The 15410-nt window shown below is 41.9% G+C and overlaps 1 protein-coding gene across 6 annotated transcripts in view; it reads right to left on the bottom strand.

Annotated features, from left to right (window-relative positions):
• The window catches only part of LOC106092761 (katanin p80 WD40 repeat-containing subunit B1), a 121632-nt gene that overhangs the window by 13109 nt on the left and 93113 nt on the right, over positions 1-15410 (bottom strand). For 3 of the 6 annotated variants that reach the window (XM_059366192.1, XM_059366193.1, XM_059366195.1), the window contains 4 exons: positions 15198-15333; positions 11324-12496; positions 6745-6792; positions 6298-6479 (listed from right to left, as the gene is read on the bottom strand). In XM_059366192.1, coding sequence (XP_059222175.1) covers positions 6298-6479; positions 6745-6792; positions 11324-12496; positions 15198-15333 — 1539 coding nt within the window. The remainder of the gene's footprint in view (positions 1-6297; positions 6480-6744; positions 6793-11323; positions 12497-15197; positions 15334-15410) is intronic. The other 3 variants (XM_059366196.1, XM_059366194.1, XM_059366198.1) reach the window with 3 other exon arrangements.

The following is a 15410-nucleotide window of genomic DNA, read 5'->3' as shown; positions in this document are numbered from 1 at the left end:
CCACTCTCCTAAGTTGGTTCATGTCTGGTATTGTGTCCCCACCTAAATGATGGTATCTTCTTGGCGCGAAGGCCGGGCAGTAGTGACATAGGAAATGCTCCAACGTCTCATCATCTTCCCCGCATGCCCTGAACATGCTATCATTTGCCGCACCGATTTTACATAAGTGAGCTCGAGCTTGATTTTACATAGTGAGAATTCTCATTCCCAGTTACTCCGATATGGCCCGGCACCCAAAACGATGCGAATCGTGCCATTCTCAGAGAAGGCGTTAACAAAAATAAAACAGAATAGTTATCATAATACACAAAAAAACTTGTTGAAATAAAAAATTAAACAGACATTAGATAGAATGTGTTTTGTTTCAAATCAAAGGTGAAGCCGATTTGAAAGAGATATCTGGTCGTTTTTTACGCGAAATTTCCGATTTCATTTATTTAGGTTAGGTTGAAAAGAGGACTATGGACACACACCCAAGTCAGTAATCGGCTTGTTGTGCGCTCTAAAATACTAAAAAGTATCCTCGAAAAAGAAAATCTAAGTTAGGAATTCCGTGCTACTTACAAAATACTTAATTGTTTTCCATGCCACTCTCCTAAGTTGGTTCATGTCTGGTATTGTGTCCCCACCTAAATGATGGTATCTTCTAGGCGCGAAAGTCGGGCAGTAGTGACATAGGAAATGCTCCAACGTCTCATCATCTTCCCCGCATGCCCTGAACATGCTATCATTTGCCGCACCGTCGTCGTATGATACAAACGAAACTACATGTAATACATGTAATTTTTTTCGATTAGAGCATGCTCTATTCCCTCTGACAAAAATATAAAGAAATCGGCTTTTTTTGTTGTCAGTCAAATAAAAGCAAACCCAAAATGTTTTCACAAATTAATGATTTAACCAGCTTCCTCACAAATTAAACAATTATTACTCATAAAACAATCAGCTTTTAACATACAATACAGGTCATGGCGAAACAATTTGTACAACAACCACAAATCATATGGAGCAATCCGCCATATTGTTATCAAGCTGATCGGCGTTTTGCCAACACACACGAAGATAATCTCATTTCTCAAAGAAATGAGAATCTAAAGTGAAACTCCTTCTGACTGCTAGTGTTTCCTTTTAGACAGTGACCTGTCATGACGGAGACGTCTGTTCTAGCCAATGAATGCAAAGCCGTAGACCTCTTCAAGTCTAGATGAGGAATACTCACAGCCCCCTCTTTGTGACCATCTATCATTCGTTGTCCTTCGGGCCTGGTCCTAAAAACTTAGGTTACATGTCGCTAGAGGCATACCCACAGATACCTGCGCCTCTGGAGTGTGTAAGGTAGTTCCTAGTCTCGCAAGCTCATCCGCTTTATAGTTCCTTGGTATATCTCTGTGGCCCGGCATACAGAACTGGTGGAATTTGGGCTGTTCGGCTAACTCGTTGAGAGATCTGGGACAGTCGAGGGCGGTTTTGTGTTCAGAAATACGTTCTCCAGGAATTTAATGGCTGCCTGGCAGTCAGAGGATATTTATACCAGTCGTCGTAATGACATTATAACTTAGCCATTCCACCACTTCCTTAATTGCAAGGATCTCTGATTGATACAAACTGCAGTGTTCGGGTAACCTCTTCGATATGACCAGTTCTAGATCTTTAGAGTACACGCCACATAGTCTATGTAACTTATATTACCAGGGATATCGCGGTCCACCAGACCACAGCACCATATGGCATAATAGGTCTGACAACTGCAGCCATTTTGCCAAATGGCTCTCTTGCAGGTGTATAGGGCAAGAGTGACCTTTGTTGCCCTTTCCAAAATGTTGGATTTGAAGTTCAATTTCCTGTCCAGCAAAACACCCAGGTATGCGCTTTCTGTAAATGGAACATTCTTTTCACCCAAAGAGACAGGTTCCACCGTAGGCAACTTGTATCTCCTGCTTAAAAGAACTACTTCTGTCTTGCACGGGTTTATACCCAGACCACTTTCGGTAGCCCATTTTGATGTTGCACGTAGAGCTTCCTGAAGTATATCTCTTGGAGTGCTGGGAAACTTTACCCTAACCGCAATTGCCACGTCATCAGCATACGCGACCACTTTTACGCCTTTTTCTTCCAGAGACAATAATATATTGTTAATGGCTATATAACAAAGTAGAGTACAGCTCCTTGGGGAGTTCCTCTGCCGGTAAGAAGCTAGAGAAACGCACAACCGATATCAACATTTGTTGGGACGACTCAGAAAACCGTCCTTTCTAAAGAAAACCCTAAATAGGGATTTATAAATAAAATTATCCTTATTTGACGTTTTGTAGAGTTGTAGAGTTGCCTTTGAATAAGTATGAAGGAATTAAATAAATAGGTTACATTGCTTTTAGAACAAATCAATTAAATGCCAAAAAGTAGCATTCACCACCAAAAGAGTCCTTTACTACTACATCAGAAAAAATAAAATTGTTAAAAATATAAAAAAATGTACTCGTGAGTTTTTCGTTAGTCGCGAAGGAAATGTAGTGCGTGAGACTGATGTTTTTGTCTAGTGAGCTTCCGTTAGGTAAGTGAAAATGTAACTCTTGCGTACATCTCTAGCAAATGTAATTAACCCTAACATTCATTTGAAACCCACAGTCATCCTTCATGAAGAGGACGACGCGCTGTGAAAATAAGGTTGTAAAATGATAAATTTAAGTTATTTGAATTAAAACAGTTGTGCGAATTTTTGTTTAATATTAATTAAAAACAAGTAAAAGCGTACTAAGTTCGTCCGGGCCGAATCTTATATACCCTCCACCATGGATCGCAGTTGTCTAGTTCTTTTCCCGGTATCTCTTTTCAGGCAAACAAATGACAAAATAAAAGAATTTATATGTCAAGTTATCCGATTGAAACCATAATTGAATTGAATGTTGGAGACCATAGTATTGTAGAAGTCATTGTGTAAAATTTCAGCCAAATGGGATAAGAATTGCGCCCTCTAGTGGCTCAAGAAATCAAGATTCAAGATCGGTTTATTTGGCAACCAAATATATCAGGTTATGGACCAATTTGAACCGTACTAAGCACAGTTTTAAGAGGCCATAACGAAACACGTCATGTAAAAGTGCAGCCAAATCAGAAATTCAGATCGGTTTTTATAACTGCTCGATCGCCGCGGGAAAAGGTTGGCCATTGCTTATTTGAAGGCGCCAAAAAAACCGTTTTGCCATATCGAGCATCATAGGCACTCAGTATTTGTGCAGGGGCCGGTGCCGCCCGATCTCTCACTGAGACTCTCCGCTCGATACCGCTGATTTTCCCCTTCTACCGTTGCAGCTACTTCGGTAGCTCGCAGCTAAGTTTATCGTGACAGCAATAAACACCACACATATCGGACCTCAATGTTCCAGCCTGTGTGGTTCTCACAGATATCAAGTGCCGGCACTTTATATACTTTATGGGGTCTTAGGCGAATATTTAGAGAAGTTACACCGAATTGACCCAATGGAACCCTTCAACGTCAAGGGCTGCCTCCTCAGTGTACGTGTTCGTTTTTTTTTCGTCACGGGAGAGGCACATCCCGGAGTGCCTTCTGGCCTTACATCACTACGGGAGTATAGTCACATTGAATAGATGGAACTATAATATGTATATACAACCGGTTGATGGCAGTGTCCCAATTAACGGCCAGGCTTACAAGCCAGACATAAGTGGGCTACTATCTGATCATAATCGTCTGGTTTTGGGAGACGTTTCATGGTATTCTCCCATAGGTAACGAGCAGCGGGGCAAAGCTTTGGTAGAGTAGATTGAAGGCTTCACGTTTTGCATGGTTAATGAGGATTCCCCCAATAGGTTCACGAGGAGGCGTAGCAGCTCGCCAAAGATTTCCATTGCATCACCTAATTTCCTGAGCGACATAACCTGGCAAGATATCATTTCTTTGGGATCAGACCACCTCCCCATAAATTTCACCATCGACCGACCAACCGACTTCATAACCTCTCGGCGCCGAACATTTATCAACCAAAATAAGGCCGATTGGGTCGACCAATTTCCCGGCGTAGGCAATGGTACTCGCAGAAGATTGTGGTGGGATACGCTGCACGGACCCCACTAACCCCAGAATCAGCGACCTGAATCTGAAATTAACAGACAGTCAAAGAAAATAAGCGGAATATGTGGCTGGACCACTTGGGAAATTTAACTTAGGTAAGGGTTTGGGCAAGTTGTGACTGATCCGAATAGATGCGCCACTGTTCAACTGTCAATTTATTGTGACAGGGCTAGGAGGAGAGCATTTGTCATATCCGTGGTCTCCGAGCCGAATAACAGCTATCACAATTTACCGTGGACGAAGTTACAAATGTCATCCGTGGAGCCAAGTCATCCAAGGCGTTGGGTCCCGATGGAATCTTTACACTGATGCTAAAGAATCTAATCAACCTGGAGTCGAGTACCCTACGACTGACCTCAACCTCTTATTGAACACTCTTATAGTAACCGGTGTCTGGAAAATGGGCAGAGTGATCCGGCTACTAAAGCCTGGAAAAGATCCGAGTAAGGGGAAGTCGTAAAGATCGATGTCCCTTCTCTCACCAGTAGCAAAGACGCTTGAGGGACTACTCCTCCCGAGCCTCGTAGAAGAATTTCCGTTCGCCGAGCATCAGCATGGATTTCGAAGACTGTATAGCACAACAACATCTTTGCATGCCATCACCGCACACATTTGCCGTGGCTTCAATCATCCCAGGCTATGTGATAAGACGGCCCTCTTGGCACTGGACCTATCGAAGGCATTCGACAAGGTCAGCCATGCCAAACTATTTGACGACATCGCCAATACGTCCCTCCAGCCAGGCCTAAAACGCTGGGTCGCGAATTATCTGTGTGGTCGCCAGTCATTTGTGGAATTTAGGGATAAGAAATCGAAACACCGTAGAGTGAAATAGGGAGTTCCCCAGGGCGGGGTGATATCTCCGGCGCTGTTTAACCTCTAATTATCCTCCATTTTACACCCTCCAGACGGCATAGAGATCGAATCATATATAGGCGATCGTGGCATCAGCACTCCACCCATTGTTGACGTTAAACATCTACCCCAACGAACTTTCGTCTTATTTTGCTGCAAGAAATATGAAGTGTCACCAAATCTTCAGCCCCATTGTTCACTACAAATACGCGTGAGGTGGATACCGAGCTAACTGTGATGGTCGATGGAGAAGTGATTCCGATCATCAAGTGTTCCAAAATACTTGGCGTCACATTTGACAGCTCTTACACATTCTCCCAACATGGCACAGCAATTTGCGATAAGTCAAAAGTAGAAACAAGGTCCTCAAGTCAATTGCCGGCAGCACTTGCGGTGCCGACAAAGAGACCTTGTTGACCACGAACAAAGAAATTGACCGGTCTGTGGTAAGTTATGCAGCGCCAGTGTGGTCTCGTTAGCTCTGTGACACGCAGTGGAATAATAATTTAAACAATATTCATGCAGACACGGTAGCAGTTGCGGTAAATAGCTACCGAGTCAATATAGTCCTTGAAGAACGACCGCCTCCAGTTACACCTGAAGAGAATGACCTCCCCCGGCAAACCAGAGAAGTTCTGGCTTATTTAAGATCTAGCAGATGCAGCCGCCTCAATTCCTACAAAGTATGGATTGATGCCGACGAATGGGTCTGCACAGCCAGACTCTCAACAGAATCAAGCAGACGAAAGATAGAACACAACACACTGCTACAACAACAACAACAACAAACAAAATAACGAAATTAGTATACCCCCATCCTATGGTGGAAGATATAATGAGGAAGCCACCATAGCGCAGAAGTTATCATGTCCGCCTATGACGTTGAACGCCTGGGTTCGAATCCTGGCGACACCATCAGAAAAAAATTTCAGCAGGGGTTATCCCTCCCAATGCCGGCAACATTTGTTAGATACATAGTACCTCGAACTGCGGCACGCCGTACGGGCTCGGCTTAAAAAAGGAGGCCTCTCCCTGTCCCTTAGTGGAATGTTCATGGGCAAAATTTGCATAATTAAAAATGAACTAAATAAATAAAAACTGACTAAATTTTGGTTGTCAGTTTTGGTCACGATGCAATTTACAGCGCCTAGAAATAAGTCGCAGTCAAAATGACGAAGGATGACGTTAGAGTACAAAATATAAGGACGACTTTCCAGGGCTAAACAAAACAGGGTAGCCAACCCGTTGAAAAAAATTTTTAAGGAAAATGTAATATGTCGGTAGAAAAACTGATTTTCTGAAATAGTGAAATCTATTGGAACAATCAATCGCTGAAGGAACATTATTCTTACCTTGTTGAATTGCGTATAATCTGTAATGTTGCATTACGATTACTTAGCTCCTGATACACTTGTTCGTGTGTTGCTGACAGCATTTCGATCTCCGGCACATCGTCCATGCGATTATTAAAGCTTTTTTGGTTGAAACCGGTGTGGGTAAGTAATGACGGGTCAGCGCGATAACTTATAGGAATCTGCAATAGAAACAAAAGTACACAAAGGACACACAAATGTGTGAGTATAAATATTAAAATCAAAATACAGAGAAACGCTCGCAAATTGAATAGCATATAGAAATCTACACATTCTTGAACACAAGCTCCATTTACAAACATGCATGACAACCACATACACTATATACACAAAATTTGCTATTCAAAAGGAGCCCTCAAAACTTGAAACCCTTAAGGTTGCAATTTATACAATGGTATATACGAAATAAGGTAGTAGGGTACACACATTTGCTGAGCCATTACTAGTACTATCCATGGTATAACTAGAAATGCGCTATAAGACGTAAAAAGAAAAAAAGAGAAAAGCAGAAATATTCATCTTTAGCAATTAGCAAATACACACAAAACACCCTTTAACCATAAGAATTTATCACTATAGCTTGAAATAGAGATTAATAATAATTATATAATGATTCAATAGGATGTACACACAAATATTTCGGATAATACAATTTCAATCGATGATAATAAGAGCTTAATTAAGAGGAGATTTAAGATGAATAAAAAGTATTAATGTTCAATCTTAGTTATCTTTTCCTTAACACTCGCCCCATCATTTGAGAAAGTTCCAACACTACGAGAAGGGTGAGTCACTGTTTAAAGTTACAATTCATAACAAACATTTGTTTTCTAGGATAAAAACCAGTAAGGAAAGGCAAAAGCCGGACGGTGACGACTTTATAATACCCTACACAAGTAATATAAAGAGCCATAAAAAACTCCTTTCTGCTAAATTTCGAGAGAATCGGTTACCAAATGAGCACTTTATTGCAATATTGCTCAAAATCGGACAAACATATATATGGGAGCTATATATGTGGGAGCTATATATATGGGAGCTGTATATATGGGAGCTATATCTTCGTCTCTAGGCCGAAAAAATGCCTCTACCAAATTTCAAGACGATTGGATAAAAATTGCGACCTATAGTTCAGTACACAAATTAACATGGACAGGCGGACATAGTTAAATCGTATCAGAAAGTGATTATGATTCGATCGGTATACTTAGCAATGGGTCTATCTCACTTTCTTTTGGGTGTTACAAACAAATGCACTAAGTTAAAAGTTCAGAATATTGTATAGTGACCACACAGGCTGGAACATTGAGCTCAAATTTGTGTTGTTGTTGTTGTTGTAGCAGTTTATTGTGTACTATCTTTCGTCTGCTTGATTCTGTTGAGTGTCAAGACCCAGGAACTCCGCGACTAAGATGGGGTGCGTCCACAGGGATCTGGGTCTAAGTCGAGTGGGTCTGGCCGGGCAGTTAAACAGGTGACGTGTATCGTGCGGTCCCTGGTTACAATCGGGACATACATCTTGCACGTCGGCACCAATCCTAGCTCTGTGGGAATTGAGGCGGCTGCATCTGCCGGAACGTAATTGAGCCAGAACCACTCTGGTTTGCCGGGGGAGGTCGATTTCTTCGGGTGCAATGGGTGGCGGTCGTTCTCCAAGGACTACATTCACCCGGTAGCCAATTAACGCGTCTGCTACCGTTGTTGTAGCAATTTGTTGCGTTCTATCTTTCGTCTGCTTGATTCTGTTGAGTGTCATGACGCACGAACTCTGCTACTAAGATGGGGTGCGTCCTCTGGATGGGCAGTTAAACAGGTGACGTGTAGAGTGCTTGCGGTCCCTGGTTACAATCGGGACATACATCTTGCACCTCGGCATCAATCCTTGCTCTGTAGGAGTTGAGGCGACTGCATCCGCCGGAAAATAATTGAGCCAGAACTACTCTGGTTCGCCAGGGGAGGTCAATTTCTTCAGGTGCAATGGGAGACAGTCGTTCTCCGAGGACTACATTCACCCGGTAGCCATTTACCGCATCTGCTACCGTGTCTGCATGAATGTTGTCTAGACCTGCTTGATATGCCGCTTGATCTAGAGGTTCTCTCTTGTCGCGCTGAACCTCATGCTCTAGATCATGTAGATCAACCTTAAGGCTTCTGGGCGGTGAATATCTATCCACAAGATGATGATTTGGATGGTCTATGCGATAACATCCCAAAAGGAATTGCTTAGACAGCATGTAGTTATGTATTCGCACTGGTAGGATCTTTGTCTCCTAATGGAGGTGGTCCACATGAGAACTTAGCTTACAGCCTGTCGCAGTTCGGAGGGCGACATTCTGACAGATCTGAATATTATTCCACTGCGTGTCACAAAGCTGACAAAACCACACTGGTGCTGCATAACTTATCACAGACCGGCCAATTGCTTTGTACGTGGTCAACAAGATTTCTTTGTCACCACCCCAAGTGCTGCCAGTAAGTGACTTGAGGACCTTGTTTCTACTTTTGACTTTATCGCAAATTGCTGTGGCATGTGGGGAGAATGTGTAAGAGCTGTCAAATGTGACGCCAAGTATTTTGGGGCACTTGATGGTCGGAATCATTTCTCCATCGACCATCACAGTCAACTCCGTATTCACATCACGCGTATTTGTAGTGAAAAATGGGGCTGAACATTTGGTGACAGATATCTTCAGATTTCTTGCAGCGAAATATGAGGCAAGTTCGTTGAGGTAGACGTTCATTCATCGCAGATTTCAACATGGGATGGAAGGCCTGATGCCATGATCGTACAATCGTCCGCATATGATACGATCTCTATGCCGTCTGGAGGGGGTGGAATGGAGGATAGGTAGAGGTTAATCAGTGCCGGAGATATCACCCTACCTTGGGGAACTCCCAGTTTCACTCTACGATGCTTCGGCTTCTTACTGGCGAACACACAGATAATTCGCGACCCAGCGTTTCAGAACTAGCTGGAGCGACGTGTTGGCGATGTCCTCAAATAGTTTGGCATGGCTGACCGTGTCGAATGTGTGGTGTTCATTGCTGTCACGGGAAGTTCAGCTGCGAGCTACCGGGCGCGTCCACAGGTTGCGGATAGGGGAATGCTCCATACGGAGTAGCTCCAACGGCAGTCGCGGACAATCAGCGGTATAGACGGAGAGTCTCAGTGAGAGTCCGGGCGGCACCAGCTCTGGCACAAATACTGAGTGTCTATGATGCTCGATATAACACAACAAGTTAATAAACCAATGGCCACCTCGGTCCCGTGGCGATTGGTCCTTTGGCCCGGAACGAGCTTGCTCACATCAGGAGTATGACGAGCATCGCCAACTCCATATGAAAATGTGGCTTCAACAACAACAATACCAGATATGGGGAAGTTCGGATGTCAACGGAAGACGTGAGCTGCTTGTCGAATAAATTATAAGTTGCTTTTATTACCAGGAACAGACAGGAGATACTAGACATTACCTTGGTATGGGAAGATATAAGCGCAAGAATATGCTATTGCGATAAATTGCAGTAACCCGGCTGAAAAACAATAAGGCAGCAGAAGCCGATGGGTTGCCGGCTGAACTATTTGAGACCGGAGGTAACACGCTGAAAAGACGTATGCATCAGCTAGTCTGCGCAATCATGCAAGTAGAACGTTTACCCGACGATTGGAACCTCAGCATACTCTCCCTTACACAAGAAAGGGAACAAGACTGTGTACTGTCGAGCGTACTGCGTGAAAGATTAAAGTCTAAAGTCGACGAAATAATTGGGCCCTATCAGTGTGGCTTTAGACCTGGTAAATCCACCATAGACCAGATAGAATGAAAAATCAACAGCTACCATATTTTCGTTGATACAAGCCGCCTTCGACAACCCCAAAGTTTGAAAGGTATTTCAAGTCATCTCTGAGTTTTGTATTCCGGCAAAACTGATGCGACTTTTAAGGGTGAAGCTTGCTGACACACGCTCTTCATTTAAAATAGGAAAGAACCGGAAAGGTTTCAGACCAGGGGACAGCCTAACGTGTGATCTTTTTAAAATTCTGCTGGAGAAGATTATACGAGAAGTAGGGGTGAAAAGGCAAAAGGCATGGCCAACTACTCACAAGAGAACATATGCTACTCGCCTATGCCAACGACATCGATATTATGGGTCGGTCAACGGACGAACCAATTGCAACCTTTGAAAATATCAAAAGCGAATCAACGAAAGTGGGTTTGATAGTAAATGGAGATAAGACAAAGTGGATGATATCAACTACCACAAAGCCCTGTTAACCCGAGAACATAAAGAAATGACACCAGTTTTGAAATAAAACGAAGGATTATACTGGCTAACAGATGCCATTATGGATTAAGCAAGCAGAAGAGGTACAAAGCCTCCTCTCAACGACGATAATTCCACTATACAAGGAACTAATACTGCCCGTTCTATTGTATGGTTCGGAAGCATGAGTACAGATGAGGCGGCACGAGTGTTATGGAGAATATAGGCGTCGTATGAACCACGAGCTGTATGAGTTCCTGGATCTGGATATTCAACAGAATCAAGCAGACAAAAGATAGAAAACAACACAATGCTACAACAACAACAACCAAACTCCGATGGAGTAACCAAGTAAAGAGCAACATCTCGAAACAGGATGTCAGAGATTGGAGAAGCGCAGAAAACATTCTTTTCGATGAATAGATTTTCCGTAATGGCCAAATATATTCAAGTAAGAAATTCTTGGTTTGCTTTTCCGTCTTTCCTCTCTTTCCAATTACATCAATTGAAATTGTATTTTTGCCCTTCACCAATGAACTACGATGAAATAAAGTGGAATGTATGAACAGTATTTTCTTACTAAGGTCGAAGAATTAAAAATGTATTCATGTCAAAAAACTATGTACTGTTCGTGTAAACCACTTTATTTATATCGATCGTTTGAGTTTTCAATTGCACATGTAAAAACATAAAAATTCCCATAATTCACCCAAATGCATTTTCCCGTAACCACACTTACTTGTGTTTGCCTTTGTGCTACGGCGGACTGGTGCTGTTTCTGTGGTGACCTTAACTCCAGCGATGTACGTGATCGTGTCGGAGGTTTAGTTATTATTTGCACGGTGATATTCTTATTGCGTGCATTCTCTTTATTCACATGTGCCTTGTTCTTATTTACAACAATGTGTGATGAAGCGGACTTTTTAATGAGCATATTGTCGTCCATTTTGTGCAGTTCAGTAGTGCTTACTGACGACACTTGGGACAATTTGTTGCGTTGCTGAAATGTCGAGGACGCACTCGTTTTGACGCCGCCGCTCGTCACTTGTGTAGTACGTTTTGTTATGTGTGATGTTGTTTTTGCGGTTGCTTTGACACTCTTTGGTGGTGGATGGACAAAATGTGTGGAGTTTGTTGTTGAACTCACCGAATTGCTGCTGGCTCCATTAGCTGGTCCTGTCGATGAGTTTGCCACTGATCCTGGCGGTATTGTAGAGCCTTGATTTATGGGAAAATCCTCCACCATTTCAGTGTTGTCGTAGTTGTTAATAACAGGCGGGAAACTTTCGTTAAAATTTATCTCACTATCCTGGTTGAACGGATCTGTATAATGATCGTATTTGTGATACAAATCACCTCGTTCGCCGGGCATTTTCAATGAGCTGGGTCCATCGAAGTTCAAAACTCCTAAACTGCTATAGGCTGTACTAGAAGCTATGGACGGATAGTGATACGGGGACGGCGATGCCGTCTTCTTTAAGGGTACATTGATGCTAACACTACTGCCACTCATGGAGGTGAAACTATTTTCGAAATCTGTAAAATTACTATTCACAGAATGATTGCCATGATGTCCATTATTGAGAGGATGAGTGTTAGCATTTGGTAACATAGGCGAATGTATGGCATTCTCAAGGGGGTTTTCATCCACCAGCTCTAGACTAAGATTCGGCGAAGAGTGACCATCTAAACTAGGACTACGGTTTTCTTCATTCTCCTCAACCAACCGGGACGGTTTTGTTCCACCAATCGATAGACGCAGCTTCTGATTGCCTCTCGAAAAACTCTTGCGAGTTGTGGAATTGTGACTAAAGGCAGGTGTTGTATTATTGGATGGATTGTAAAACGGAAAAACACGATTTACACTAAGAGCATCAATGCTAACATACTCCTGTTCATGCGAGCCACATATCTGAAATAATAAATTGGACAGTTTCATTAGCTATGTATTTCAGTAAGGTTTTAAAACCTTTTATTAGCGCAATTAATTGCTTCAAGATTGCCTCAATTTATCAATTATTTTTCTGAATTTTTGTTAGAGACCACTGTTATTTTCTTATTTCTTTAAGTGATTTTTACTGATTGTTAGCGTCAGTATGTTTCAAAACGCGATTGAAACAAGTTTATTTCATTATTTTCTCGACGTTTGGTCGACAATATCCCGACTTTTCAAGAGTTAATTTGGGGTTTTCCTTTTTTGTCATAATTTAAAACCACTAAATACTAAATTTCCCGGCACGAGATAGCTGTGAGCACCCCACAGGCGGAAACATTGAGCTCCAATTTGTGTGGTGTTCATTGCTGTCACGAGAAGTTTAGCTGCGAGCTACCAGGCGCGTCACAGGTTGCGGATAGTGTAATGCTCTATACGGAGAAGCTGCAACACCAGTCGCGGACAACAGCGGTATCGAGCGCAGAATCGCAATAAAAGGTTGGGCGGCACCGACTCTTGCACAAATACTGAGTGCCTATGATGCTCGATATGACAAGGAGAGTTATTGGGTCATTTAAATAACCAATTGCCACCCTGTTCCCGCGGCGATCGTTCCTTTGGACCGAAACAATCTCATGTCAGCTGTTGTACGTACCGGGTTGACCGGATGGAGCCCTTCATCGGTAAAGGCTGCCGCCTCAGTGTACAACACACTGTTACAATAACAACAACAACATTAAGGAACGGGGATACTTTTCTCTTATCAATAAGTGCAGTCCGAATAAAGATTAAGCTCAATGATGAGGGGCCTACTCTTTTATGCAGCGGCACCACTTGACAGAGAAGTTATAACATGACAGGATAGCTTACAATGTAGCCAGTATTAGTAAGGGGTTAATTTGAAAATTTTGCTTATAATGCGTGAACATATACAAATACCGTCAATATATTGTAAAAATTTAGTTTTAATAAAAATTTTAACGAAAAAAAATTAGCTTAACATTTTGTATACAAAATTTTTAACTATGGTTGTTTTTAAAGAAAATTTTAACAACATTTTCCTTTCTGTAGAAAAATTTATATTTTTATATCAAAAATGATTAGGCAAGCATATCCATTTGGTTTTATAATTCTTCATTTTGTTTTTAGTGGGATTTTATTTGAGCTAAAAGGTAAATTTTAACTTTTCTCTTGCAGCATTTTCAAAAGAAAAATAACATTTAGAGCTGCGTTTCAAACCATTTAAAACAAAGCTTTGAACTTTGCAAAGTGCGTTAAAAAAGGTGGAGAAGGTGGAGCTATGTTATTTCGTTTGTGGTTGCCAACTAATAATTTAGCTGCCGGCACGCGATAACTCCGAACACCGCACAAGTTAGCTGGGAGCTACCGGGAGCGTCCACGGTTTGTGGATAGTGAAATGCTCCATGCGGAGTAGCTGCACCTAGAGTCGCGGACAATCTTGCTCAAATACTGAGTGTCTATGATATTCGATATGACAAGGCGATTTATTAGCGTCTTTAAATAACCATTTCCTATCATTTTCCCTCACGATCGGTTCTATGGACGAAACGAATTTGCTTACTTATGAGATCTTGACGAGGTCGCTACCTCCAATCAATATGTGACTACAACAACAATGATTCACGTTGTTCTTGATGAAGTCGCGATATTGATAGCCCGCCAATCCTATGAGCAACAGCACATTTTGCCTAACTTTAAAAAAGAGAAACAAAAAAGGAGGCCCCTTATCATTGAGATTAAACTTAATTAGATAGCACTTGTGATATGTGAGAAGTTTACCCTGTTTGGAATGTTCGAGGGCAAATTTGCATTTGCAGCAACAAAAAACAGTCGAGATACAGCCACAGATACTATAAGCGGTTGGTCTGTGTTGAAGATCATGGGAGAAGCATGTATGTTGAAGGCCATGGGAGAAGCCGATGTTCAAAATTTCAGCCAAATTGGATAATAACTGCGCCCTCTAGAGGCTCAAGAAGTCAAGATCCCACATGGGTTTATATAGCTATACGAGGTTATGCATTGATTTGCGCCATACTTAGCACAGTTGTTGAAAGTCATAGCAAAATACCTCATGCTAAATTTCAGCCACATCGGATGAGAATTGCGCCATCCAGCAACTCAAAACGTCAAGATCCAAGATCGGTGTATATGGCAGCTATACCAGGCTATTATCCGAATTAAACCGTAAAGTTAGCGTACTTTCGACAGACAGACGGACGGACATGGCTAGATCGACATTAAATATCATGACGATCAAGAATATATATACTTTATGGGGTCTTAGACGCATATTTCGAGGTGTTACAAACAGAATGACGAAGTTGGTATAACCCCATCCTATAAAAAACAATAAATTTCTTAGATCTTATATTTATTATTGATCTCGTCAAATTCTAAGAAATGTTAACTATGTCCGTGTGTTTGTCCGTGCTTCCAGCCGTCCGCCTGTGGTAATAAACGCTAGAGCATATGGATCTCCCAATTTAAGGTCACGGCCTCATAAAAGCCCCATTTATTACCCGATATCGAGTAGTAAGTTATTTTTTTGGTTTGGTCTCCACAACATCTTACCCAATTTGGACTAGATCGTTCTTATAAGTTTTGCAACAATATATAAATTTGAATACTTCAGACGGTTAGGCATCTAAACAATACTTACCAATCGCCTATTAACAATTTTCATATCACCCAATGCTGTCCATGCTGATTGTATATGATCAAATTCGCGATCTGGTTCCCAACCAATAATCGAAATAGCCGCTGCAGTGCCGACAAACAAACATTCGCCATTGTCACTGAAATTATTAAAAAAAAAAAAACACAACAACAAGGTATTGCATGAAAAGCACTTGATGCATCTTTAAAAAAAAAC

Source organism: Stomoxys calcitrans, chromosome 4 (genome assembly GCF_963082655.1).
Source record: "Stomoxys calcitrans chromosome 4, idStoCalc2.1, whole genome shotgun sequence".
Taxonomy (NCBI): Eukaryota; Metazoa; Arthropoda; class Insecta; order Diptera; family Muscidae; genus Stomoxys; species Stomoxys calcitrans.
This window is presented reverse-complemented; position numbering and strand designations above follow the sequence as displayed.